Raw genomic sequence first — 12,639 nt, 5'->3', positions numbered from 1 at the left:
TTGTGCGTGTGTTTTTTCTCATCTGCCTCCAGGATTCAGGGATCGGAGAAGGAGCCGGCACAAGGAGTTGTTGTGGATTGTTACTGCACTGTCATCGCGAGGAGAGGTCGCCGTATCACTGCACTGCCCTTTTTGGATTATAGACTCAAACTGTTGACTCTGTTTTAGATGCTGTTCTTCCACTAGTCACATGGCCAAGAACTGTAACACAACAATCAAGTGTACAGAATGTGAAAGCAGGAATCATATCTCTGCCCTTCATCCAGGACCACCTCCTCTTTGGTCATGGCGGGGAGGGCACAGAAGAGACTACTCAGCCTGCTATAACATCGACTTGTACCGAAGTATGTGAAGAGGCTCAGAGAGGAAGATCCTGTTCTAAGATCTGGTTGGTAAAGGTTTTCCCAAAAGCGCAGCCAGAGCGAGTGACAAAGGCTTATGTCGTGCTCGATGATCAGAGTAATCGGTCACTTGCCAGGTCAGAGTTTTTTGATGTTTATGGCATAGAGGGGAGGAGGAGGAGGAGTCTCCATTTACAATTCGTACATGTGCGGGAACGACAGAAATGATGGGTAGAAGAGCTACAGGCTTTGTAGTGGATTCACTAGATGGAGCCACATCAGTCACGCTGCCGACAATAATTGAATGTGATAACATTCCGAGTAACAGAGCTGAGATACCTACCCCTGAGGTGGCAGCAGAACATGCTCATCTAAGGCCAATAGCCCATCTCATCCCCCCACTCGATCACAAAGCTGAGATCCTCCTTTTACTTAGATGTGACCTACTTAGTGTCCACAAAGGTAACTTGTCCACAATTGGAGCGACACCACGTGCAGAGTCAAGATAGCTTAGCCCTGGGAGATAACCCTCTGATTTTGCTGCCTCAACCTCTTGCAGCAGGTCACTAAGCTCTCTCAGCTTCACAGGATCCTTGCTGCTGACCTTTGGGAAGTTTGTAAGCCTGTCGAACAGTGTTTTTTCAATTATCTCTGGAGAGCCAAAACATTCCTCCAAGCGTTCCCAGGCTTTGTCCAGTCCAACTTCAGGACGACAGACATGCACCGTCTTTATTCTTTTCACATGCCGTGCCGAGTCGTGCCCCAGCCACTTAAAAAGGAGGTCCAACTCTTCACTAGGGCTGAGTTTTAGTCCACTGATTGCATTCAGAAAGGAAGATTTCCATGCCCAGTAATTTTCAGGGCAGTCATCAAACTTTGTGAGACCAGCATTAATAAGATCCCTCCGTGCCAAGTACCTTGCTATATCACCCACCTGAGCACTGCCATCTGGTAGGAGTGGTGGTGCGACTCGATCAGGCGACCTTTCCCTTGTGCTCTCTGGTGGGTGCGGTGTTGAGTGGGGGTAATTACCAGACTTTGGTTCCTGAGATAGCCCTGATGATGGAATGGCTTTGTTTCTCATTTTGAACAAGTGAGATTCAACATATGGAGTACCAAAGCTTTGCCTGGGTGGAATCGTGGGCTTCAGCTCATGAACAGTTGACTCTCTATGCTCTGCCTCTGGTTTAGCGCTCTCGGTTGGCTGTAGATGCTGCTCCACATACTGGAGTGTCCTTTCAGCAGTCTCTTCAAAGGCTGGTTTCCTTTCAGTTTTGACAGAGTCCTCTCCTGCAACCTCAAGGATGATGGCTTCAGCCATAGCTGCTGCTACCTCCTTTTCATACTGTAAAGTGTTCAATCTGGCTTCTATGCGAGCCTTCTCAATCATCATTTCTGACTCTATTTTGGCATAATCGGCTCGTGCGCAAGCTGCCTCCAGTTTAGCATGAGCTGCAGCAGCGGCTCGACTGGCTGATGATCCACTAGATGCTATAGAGGCCACTGACCTGGTCTCTAGAGCCGACAGCTGCGTTATTTCTTTTGTGGCTTGTGTGTCCTCCATCTCACAATGCTGCTGTGTGGCGAGAGTAAGCAGTAGTAGAGATGAGACGTGCTGGCAGATGAGGTTGCTGTCTTTGATTATCTCGGCCTGCTGAGAAGCTGCTTTTTTACTGCTCTGTCCTTATTGTGCGTCCCTTTGCCCAACTTGACAGACAGCTAACGGTTTCAATGAACATTGGAGGCGGAAGTAAGTTTAAGGCTTTTTACTTCGTCAGTAGTTCAATAATTGTATATTGTCAATAACCCAATGTATATACTATATATATATAGTTATACTTGTATAACTATGCATGTGACAAATAAAGAACCTTGAACCTTGAACCTTGAATTGACATCCTTTTCTTCCCGTAAAACTAAAAACAAACACAAAGTAAATGTTACAAGATGTCTTTTCCTTTTTACTCACACTTCTAGGATATGAACTATACTGTTATATAGTATGTGTAATCAACAGCGACTCAGTATTGATCACAATACAACTTAGCGAGTTTAGCTTCCTCAAAGATAAACATAGCAGATGAAATAACTGGTTTCTAAACAAATCTCTGTAATAGAAATGCACCAAATAAACTTGTAAACATGTTGTACATTAATACTCACAAGCAATAACTCTCCAAGGCAGAAACGTTTTAAAGAGCAACAACATATTCTGCAGGCTAACAAGCGACCAGCTTCCTGTTTCCTCTACCCACAGGAACACAGAAAAACCCTACCAAAATATAAGCTGGTGAGTATTCCCACTATGACCAGCAGAGGGTGCTGAAGAGAAAGAACCTGTGCATGTCATAACAGTTAAGCTTCAGCAGCAGTTTGCTCTCAAGGTTCTTGCTGTGAAGCTGTAACTGTTTAGCAGTGAACATGAGTCCTGCATGACTAAGAAGTCCTTCACAAGCTCCAGATGCAGGAAGAGCTGTATTGACTTTGATCGACAGCTTCTTGATGTGACGAAAGCCATGCAATAGATCCACACTTCCAGTGAATGGACATGAAAGGTACCTCTCCAGCTCCCCTGCTTCTGGCTTTCCTGACCCCATGGATCCATCATCTTCGTCGAATAGGCCGCTGTTTGTGCTGGCCTCATCCAGCTCTGTGTCTAGGTGATGTCTGATGAAGTGGAGACCTGTGGAAAGATGTAAGGTTTTCAAAAGAATTAGGTCTGCTCATTATAGTGCTGTATACACTGCCAAGCTGCAGATGTTTGTTTGGAGCTAGCCTCCAAAAGCTGGCCATACACTGTGCGATTTTTGGCCCATTTTGAGCCGATTTCAGTCGCGCAACCGTTTTGGGGATCGGTCCGAGTTTTGCCTTAATCGTGTATGCATCGTGTAGTATACATGGGGTAACAAAAAGCAGTTAACACCTCACGACCAGCTCCCAATCATCAATCGTATGGTCGCAAGATAATCAAACCTGTTTGAAATCCTGTTGCCCCTCAACGCAGCCTCTCACACTGCGCACGCACAAACACAGAAATCAAAGAGAAAAGGTGGAGCAGCACGCCGGTGGAGCAGCACGCCAGTGCAGCGTGTGATCTGAACACAAGAGATGGAGGCACAACTTGTAGGATGAGGCAAGCTCATCTGAGTACGTAAGCGTAGAGCTGCCACCCAGGCAAAAGAAAAATAGAGCTATATCACGTTACAACGTGAAAAGTTTATTGTCATAACAATATACGTTTCATGTTCGTGCAATATACCTTTCACTTTTGAACAATATGTATATTGTACGAAGGTGATATTATATTGTTCAAACGTGAAAGGTATATTGTACTAACATGAGGCAGCTCTACGCTTCCGTATCCGAGCCTTTTCAATGTGGCCTCACAAAATTATCACGACTACAACAACCATGAAAAGAGTTGGATGGACATTGCTGCTCAATCACAGCTGCCTGGTCAATGTTTTCCATTAGTAATTTAGCAAAGTTGACGGTGTGTGTGCGTGTCTGTGTGAGTGAGTGAGTGAGTGAGTGAGTGAGTGAGTGAGTGAGTGAAAGACACAAAGAGGGAGAGCGAGGGACAGATTTTGTATGATAAGCTTCATGTTATGGACGCACAGTTTGAGCACTCAGGTCGCATCAGAGCATCAGGCCGTATAGTGTGAGACCCTGCATCGTGACCTATGAACTTCTAACCTCTGCGATTTAATTGTACAGTTTGAGCAGGAGCTGAATAACGCGACTGAAAAAATAAAATAAAGTATAAATAAAATAAAATAAAATCGCAGTGTTTGCCCGGCTTAATTAAACTAAACAAGCTGCTGTTTCACATAATAAACCCTGTCACCCTCAGTATTGCCTTATGTTTTAACAGTTAAAGCAGTAGAGACGAGCTGTTTGCATGTGCATGGAACTCTAGCGTCATTAACCAGGCTAGCTGTTAGCTTATAGCTCACGCTAGCTAACCAGCGAGCAGTTAAAGGGACAGCAGAAGCTGCACAAAACACCCACAAACTTATCTCACTACAACGTAGCGCCGAAAATATGACTCGCAGCTCGAGCTCGACACAGCTGCTGTAACATAAGACTGAAATCCAGCTAACCACAGCTAAAAAGATATTTACAGAAAACTTACCGTTTCCTCAGGTTACACGAGTTGAGTTGTTTTGGCTCTCACTGAAGACACCGACGCTGAAGACATAGTTGTTCTTTTGTACTGCTTTTAAGCGAAACATTCTTTGTATATGAGGCCAAGGCTGTTCATCCTCTTCAGCTCTAGCGTAGACTCTGCCATTTTTCATGTTTCTTCTTACTGGGTGTCTGCTACTTTGAAACGCTTGAGCCGCTCTGCCCGCCACAGTTTCAAACTGGTCATGTGACTGCACGGCCACATCTCATTGGTAAAAAAGTTACCGGAAACTCCACTGGCGCCATGTTATCTAATGCGTTAAACTAATTTTTTTTTTTTAAAGTAACGAGTCGAATTTTGCAAATGTAGCGGAGTAAAAGTACCGTTTCTTCTTCACAAATGTACTCAAGTAAAAGTAAAAAGTATCGTGCAAAAAAGGTACTTTAAAAGTACATTTTTTTCAAAAACGTAATCAAGTAAATGTAACTCGTTACCGCCCACCTCTGGCTGACTGTTACCAAACGGAGCAGAAATCTCATCACTGGACAATAATGATGAATGAACTCAGAGCTGCTGATATCAGATCTGATTTCAGGGGAACTAAACACAGAAATGATTGGCTCATTTTAGCTTTCTGAGCCATTATCTGCTGCTGTGTCGCTAGTTGGCAGAAAATGATTTGTATTCCTGTTCAGGGCTTCAGTGTTTATGAGTCCAGATCCAGGTGACAGCAAGTCAAAATGATGTTACCTGTCTGTGTCCAGCAGCAGCCTGTATTCACTTTGAATATTGTTATAACCTGACATGGATCAGTTTGTCTTTGATTGGTTTGTAAATGTCACTGTTTCCATTGGACCTGAGTGACGGTACAAAGACAGAGAGGGAGAGAAAGGAGAGAGAGGATGGAGACAGCAAAGAGAGAGCAAACACGAACAGGTGAGAGTGGACAGGTGACCAAGGTCAGCAACCAATCAGAGAGCTTCTGTTTGACCCACAGTCACTGATGATGACTGCACATAACCAAGCAGTGTGTTACTCTGATATCAAATATGGATCCTGCTCTTATAATAATGATCATCAGATGATATTATTGTGTTATTTTGTAGCTGAATACGATGTTTGTGTGATTATCAGTGAAAGAAGCAGTGAGGAGGATGGAGAGAGAGAGAGGACAGAGGGTGAAGTTAGAAACACTAAAAGGATTTTTCATGGATTTCATGGATAATTTGAGTGATTTCCAGCAGGACACTTAAACATGTCAGTGGACGTCCTAAAGAACATATTCACTGATATGAAACGTGTCATTGAACAGGATTAATATCAGTGGAAACATGGTGGAAACAGCTGTGACTGCATGGATGTGACACACTTCAAATCTGTTCTCCACTCTTGGATTTGGGATCCATGGAGCTGCTGCTGAGTCTGTACAATAAAGGAATGGTGTGGAAGGTTGCAGCGTACGGACACAAACACTTTGTGGTTACAATCTGATTTTATTTTCAACATTAAACTACTAACCTACACTGATCAATGATGTTAATGATCACATCTGGACTCACCCAGCCTTTCTGCAGTTCCTCACAGCTGGAATCAGTCTCTGTCGTCCCCGCTTTGATGTTTTGTACTTCAGCAGGTCCAACTCATCCAGAACCTCCTCTGACATCTGCAGCATGAAGGCCAGAGCTGAGCACTGGATCTCAGAGAGTTCCTTCTCTGATCTGTTCTCTGACTTCAGGAACTCTTGGATCTCCTGAAATAATGAGAGGTGGTTCATCTCCATCAGACAGTGGAAGATGTTGATGCTTCTGTCAGGAGAGATTTCATATCTGTTCATCTCCTTCAGGTTGTTGATGACTCTCTGGATGGTTCCTGGACTGATCTCTGTCTGACCCAGCAGACCTACTAAGAGTCTCTGGTTGGACTCCAGACAGAGGCCATGAAGGAAGCGAACAAACAGGTCCAGGTGGCCATTTTTACTCTCGAGGGATTTCTCCATGACTTTAGTCAAAAAGACATCCATTGATGTGAAGCTGTTCTTAAAAAAATATCTGTTTTTGTATTCTTCTCGGAAATTCCCTAGAAAACCTTCTACCACCTCTGTCTTCCTGTTGGAGTGACAGTGGAACATGTAGACAGCAGCCAGAAACTCCTGAATGCTCAGATGAACAAAGCAGTAGACTGCTTTCTGGAAGATCACACACTCTCTTTTGAAGATCTCTGTACAAACTCCTGAGTACACCGAGGCCTCTGTCACATCCAGACCACACTGCTCCAGGTCTTCTTGGTAGAACATGATGTTTCCTTTCTCCAGGTGTTCAAACGCCAGCCTCCCCAGCTTCAGAAGAACTTTCCTATCAGCCTTCGTCAGCTCCTGTGAACTCGTCTCACGTCCCTCATGGTACTTGTTCTTCTTCTTCTTTGTCTGAACCAGCAGGAAGTGTGAGTACATGTCAGTCAGGGTCTTGGGCAGCTCTCCTCTCTGCTCTGTAGTCAACATGTGCTCCAGAACTGTAGCAGTGATCCAGCAGAAGACTGGGATACTACACATGATGTGGAGGCTCCTGGATGTCTTCATGTGGGAGATGATTCTGCTGGACAGCTCTTCATCACTGAATCTCCTCCTGAAGTACTCCTCCTTCTGGGCATCAGTGAAGCCTCGTACTTCTGTTAGCCTGTCAACACATGTAGGAGGGATCTGATTGGCTGCTGCAGGTCGGGAAGTTATCCAGACGCGAGCCGAGGGAAGCAGATTCCCCTGGATGAGGTTTGTCAGCAGCTGGCTGACTGATGACTTCTGTGTGACATCAGACAGCAGCTTCCTGTTGGTGAAATCCAATGAAAGTCTGCTTTCATCCAGGCCGTCAAAGATGAACAAAAGCTGAGAGACAGCCAGCTTCTCTGCTGTGACCTTCTGTAATGTTGGATGGAAAATATGGAGCAGCTTCAGAAGACTGTACTGATCATCTCTGATCAGGTTCAGCTCCCTGAATGAAAGCAGAACCACCACACTGACATGTTGGTTCTCCAAGCCCTCTGCCCAGTCCAGAGTGAACTTCTGCACTGAGAAGGTTTTTCCAACACCAGCCACGCCGTTGGTCAGAACCACTCTGATGGGTCTCTGTTGGTCAGGTAAGGCTTTAAAGATGTCCTGGCACCTGATTGGAGCGTCATGGAGGGCGTCCATCTTGGAAGCTGTCTCCAGCTGCCTCACCTCATGTTGGGTATGAACCTCTTCACTCTGTCCCTCTGTGATGTAGAGCTCAGTGTAGATCCTGTTGAGGAGGGTTCTACTTCCTGTTTCATCACTTCCTTCAGTCACACGTTCACATCTCCTCCTCAGACTGATCTTATGTTCATCTAAAACCCCCTGCAGACCAACATCTGCTGAAAGAAAGAAAAACAATGAGACTAAAGAGAAAGAAGACTCTTCAATGTCTGAACAACACAAGAAGTCCAGTTTTCAGAAATGAGTCCATCAGCAGACAGATGTTCAGTCTTACTTTGTACACAGCTGCTCTGACTGGTTGTCTGCAGTCCAGCTCTGCTTCTGGATCTTTCTCCACACTGTGCAGAAGCTCTGATGGTGACATAGAAAAGTCAAAGTGGAGATACTTCTGTGCACCTTTGATTAGACTCATTATAAAAAGGAAAACAAAGTTTAACACGGTCATGTTTCCAGTTCACTGACTTACATTTATTCCATGGACACTCACTCTAACCTGAACCACAGCTACAACCCAACATTGTTGAGGCCTCATCTCCTCCTTTCCTGACTGTAGAGGTTAAATATGCAACAACCAACAAATAAAAGAATTTGGTTCATTTCAAAGAAATTCACACGGTGACCAAGTAAAGTAACCGTAGTAAAGGAGACAACATCCCGTTGATGGTGGGATTATTTGAAAGATTTGCTTTAGTCACGTCACCAAATGCAGTTGAACCACCCGTGGATCCATGTTTGACCATTCTACCACTCTGAGCTCTGCTTTTTAATCATTTTATTAATCCATCCATCCATCCATCCATCCATCCATCCATCCATCCATCCATCCATCTTCATCCGCTTTATCCAGGGCCGGGTCGCGGGGGCAGCAGCCTAAGCAAAGAGGCCCAGACCTCCCTCTCCCCAGCCACCTCCTCCAGCTTATCCGGGGGAATACCAAGGCGTTCCCAGGCCAGCCGAGAGATATAATCTCTCCAACGTGTCCTGGGTCTGCCCCGGGGCCTCCTCCCGGTGGGACATGCCTGGAACACCTCACCCAGGAGGCGCCCAGGGGGCATCCTTGTCAGATGCCCGAACCACCTCAGCTGGCTCCTTTCGATGTGGAGCAGCAGCTGCTCTACTCTGAGCCCCTCCCGGATGGCCGAACTTCTCACCCTATCTCTAAGGAAGAGGCCAGCCACCCTTCGGAGGAAGCTCATTTCTGCCGCTTGTATCCGCGATCTCGTTCTTTCGGTCACTACCCACAGCTCGTGGCCATAGGTGAGGGTAGGGACGTAGATCGACCGGTAAATTGAGAGCTTCGCTTTTACACTCAGCTCCCTCTTCACCACGACGGACCGGTGCAGCGTCCGCATTACTGCAGCTGCAGCCCCAATCCGTCTGTCGATCTCCGGCTCCCTTCTCCCATCACTCGCGAACAAGACCCCGAGATACTTGAACTCCTCCACTTGGGGCAGGAACTCATCCCCGACCCGGAGTGGGCACTCCACCCTTTTCCGGCTGAGAACCATGGCCTCAGATTTGGAGGTGCTGATCCTCATTCCCGCTGCTTCGCACTCGGCTGCGAACCATTCCAGTGCGAGCTGGAGGCCCTCACCCGATGAAGCCAACAGAACCACATCATCTGCAAAAATCAGAGATGAGATTCTGAGGCCACCAAAGCGAAAGCCCTCCGCCACTTGGCTGCGCCTAGAAATTCTGTCCATAAAAATTATGAACAGAACCGGAGACAAAGGGCAGCCCTGGCGGAGCCCATCACCCACCGGGAACGAGTCCGACTTATTGCCGGCAATGCGAACCAAGCTCTTGCAACGGTTGTATAGGGATCGAATGGCCCGTAGCAATGGGCCAGACACCCCATATTCCCGCAACACCTCCCACAGGACACCCCGAGGGACACGGTCGAATGCCTTCTCCAAGTCCACAAAACACATGTAGACTGGTTGGGCAAACTCCCATGCACCCTCAAGTATCCTCGAGAGGATAAAGAGCTGGTCCGGTGTTCCGCGACCAGGACGAAAACCGCATTGTTCCTCCTGTATCCGAAGTTTGACTAACGGACGAACTCTCCTTTCCAGCACCCTGGCATAGACTTTCCCAGGGAGGCTGAGGAGTGTGATCCCCCTGTAGTTGGAACACACCCTCCGGTCCCCCTTCTTAAAGATGGGGACCACCACCCCGGTCTGCCAGTCCACAGGTACTGCCCCTGATCTCCACGCAACATTGCAGAGGCGTGTCAACCAGGACAGCCCTACAACGTCCAGAGCCTTCAGGAACTCGGGGCGGACCTCATCAACACCAGGGGCTCTGCCACCAAGGAGTTGTTTAACTGCCTCAGTGACCTCGCCCCCGGAAATTGGTGGGTCATTCCCCTCATCCCCAGACTCTGCTTCCTCCTCGGAAGACGTGTCAGTGGGATTAAGGAGGTCCTCGAAGAATTCCTTCTACCGCCTGACAATTTTCTCAGTCGACGTCAGCAGCGCTCCGCCAGCACTATACACAGTGCAGGTAGAGCACCGCTTTCCCCTCCTGAGACGTCTGACGGTTTGCCAGAATCTCTTCGAGGCAGTCCGAAAGTCTTTTTCCATGGCCTCTCCGAACTCCTCCCACACCCGAGTTTTTGCTTCAGCCATTGCCCGAGCCGCATTCCGCTTGGCCTGTCGATACCTGTCGGCTGCCTCCGGAGTCCCACAGGCTAACCAAGCCCGATAGGACTCCTTCTTCAGCCTGGTGGCTCCCTTCACCTCTGGTGTCCACCATTTGGTTCGGGGATTACCACCACGGCAGGCACCAACCACCTTGCGGCCGCAGCTCAATGCAGCAGCTTCGGCAATGGAGACGCTGAACATGGTCCATTCGGACTCAATGTCCCCAGTCTCCCTCGGAATGCTGTTGAAGCTCTGCCGGAGGTGTGCGTTGAAGATCTCGCGGACTGGGGCCTCTGCTAGACGTTCCCAGCACACCCTCACTACGCGTTTAGGTGCACCAGGTCTGTCCAGCGTCCTCCCCCGCCACCTGATCCAACTCACCACCAGGTGGTGATCAGTTGACAGCTCAGCCCCTCTCTTTACCCGAGTGTCCAGAACATATGGTCGCAGGTCTGCTGATACGATTACAAAATCGATCATCGACCTACGGCCTAGAGCGTCCTGGTGCCACGTGCACTTATGGACACTCTTATGTTCGAACAGGGTGTTCGTTATGGCCAAACTGTGATTAGCACAGAAGTCCAATAACAAAGCACTGCTCGGGTTCAGATCAGGGAGGCCGTTCCTCCCAATCACGCCCCTCCAGGTCTCGCTGTCGTTACCCACGTGAGCATTGAAGTCTCCCAGCAGGACAACAGAGTCTCCAGGTGGAGCACCCTCCAGCAGCACCCCCCCCCCCAGGGACTCTAAGAAGGCTGGGTACTCTGAACTGCCACTGGGCGCATAAGCGCAGATGACAGTCAGGACCCGTTCCCCGACCCTAAGGCGCAGGGAACAAACCCTCTCGTCCACTGGGAAAAACCCCAACGTACCGGCAGCAAGCCGAGGGGATATTAGAATACCCACCCCAGCCCGCCGCCTCTCACCAGGGGCAACTCCAGACTGAGACAGAGTCCAGCCCCTCTCCAGGAGACTGGTTCCAGAGCCCAAGCCATGCGTAGAGGTGAGCCCGACTATATCTAGCCGGTACCTCTCAACCTCACGCACTAACTCAGGCTCCTTCCCCACCAGAGAGGTGACATTCCATGTCTTCACGTCCTTCTCAGCTCACAGACACTCATCCTGATATTTTCCTTTAACATTTGATGGTATAATTCATCTGAGTTTACACTTTATCTGCATAAATACAGAAAAACAGACCCAAACACCATAAACCATCAGTTTCACCATGTAGAATATATTGTTGTTTCCTTGCTTTTAATTCAGAGAAAAACTCTGATTTGGATTTTCTCTGTTCTCTTTGCCACAGCCCATCCCAGCAGCAGCTGAAGCAGCTGACTGTCACAACACTGAATAACACTTTAGGAGGAATTTCAGAGGTCAGTAAAGCTCCAGTTTCAACATCAGTTAATTAATCATAGTTCATCATAAATGTTAACCTGGCTGGCACACATGTTAATGTTAGCCATTTAAATATTAGCAGTTAGCTGAGGCCACAAGAAGAAGAGGCCCTAGAAGAACAATGGATGATAAGATTAGATTTTCAAGACTAGGCAGAGACGTGTTTTCCTTTACTGTCTCTTACAGAGGAGGGAGCAGATACCAGACGAGGTCACGGAGGTACGGGGAGGATTCGCAGCAGACAGCAAGACTGCCACGTCCATGCGAGAGAGCGATGGCTACGATAAGCTCTGTTTTTGTCTCCCTATATAATGTTGTACAGCCCATGTGAGGGTTATCCTCTCTGTGAATCAGATGCTTGATTTCACACAGAGGTCCACCAACTGAATTTGTTCAGTTAAGGGACGATTTACCTCGACAGGCTCCTTCACTCGCTGCTTTTAAACCTCCTTTAAAACACACTTTTACTCCCTGACCTTTGACCCAGTGTGACATGTTGACTCACTACCTCAGACAGCTTAAAAATAGTCTTTTTGTTTTTTGGTGCTGCCTAAAAGAACCGTAAAATATCTGTCCTATATACAGTTATGTTCATATATTTTTGTACTACATCAGGAAACTCAAAAACATAGTTTTTAATATTTTAATCCTTATTTTTAAAAATGTTTTTGTCATTTTTCTTCTCCCACTGCATCAAAAATCATTATTTACACTGAATAAATGAGTCAGCAGCTCTCTTACATTCTTGCTGCAGGTTCATTACTGAAGTCTGGAGGGTTATCATTGGACCGGTCACTCCTCACAGACACACAGCTGGATGCTGCAGATCCTGCTCCATCCTCTTCCTCCATCTTCTTGATGTCAGGGTGGAGTTAGTCTGAGAGGCAAACACACACA

The 12,639-nt window shown here is 47.3% G+C and overlaps 1 protein-coding gene across 1 annotated transcript in view; it reads right to left on the bottom strand.

Moving 5' to 3' along the window:
• LOC143416584 (NACHT, LRR and PYD domains-containing protein 12-like) overlaps window positions 1-12,639 on the bottom strand; it is a 294,773-nt gene extending 282,134 nt beyond the window's left edge. Inside the window, exons 1-3 of the mRNA XM_076881993.1 lie at window positions 12,484-12,639; window positions 7,971-8,047; window positions 6,030-7,854 (exon numbers count right to left, since the gene is read on the bottom strand). Coding sequence (XP_076738108.1) covers window positions 6,030-7,854; window positions 7,971-8,047; window positions 12,484-12,593 — 2,012 coding nt within the window. The 5' untranslated portion in view covers window positions 12,594-12,639. The remainder of the gene's footprint in view (window positions 1-6,029; window positions 7,855-7,970; window positions 8,048-12,483) is intronic.

The sequence above is a fragment of the Maylandia zebra genome, linkage group LG3 (genome assembly GCF_041146795.1).
Source record: "Maylandia zebra isolate NMK-2024a linkage group LG3, Mzebra_GT3a, whole genome shotgun sequence".
Classification (NCBI taxonomy): domain Eukaryota; kingdom Metazoa; phylum Chordata; class Actinopteri; order Cichliformes; family Cichlidae; genus Maylandia; species Maylandia zebra.
The sequence above is the reverse complement of the archived record's forward strand: the minus strand, read 5'-3'. Positions and strand labels throughout refer to the sequence as shown.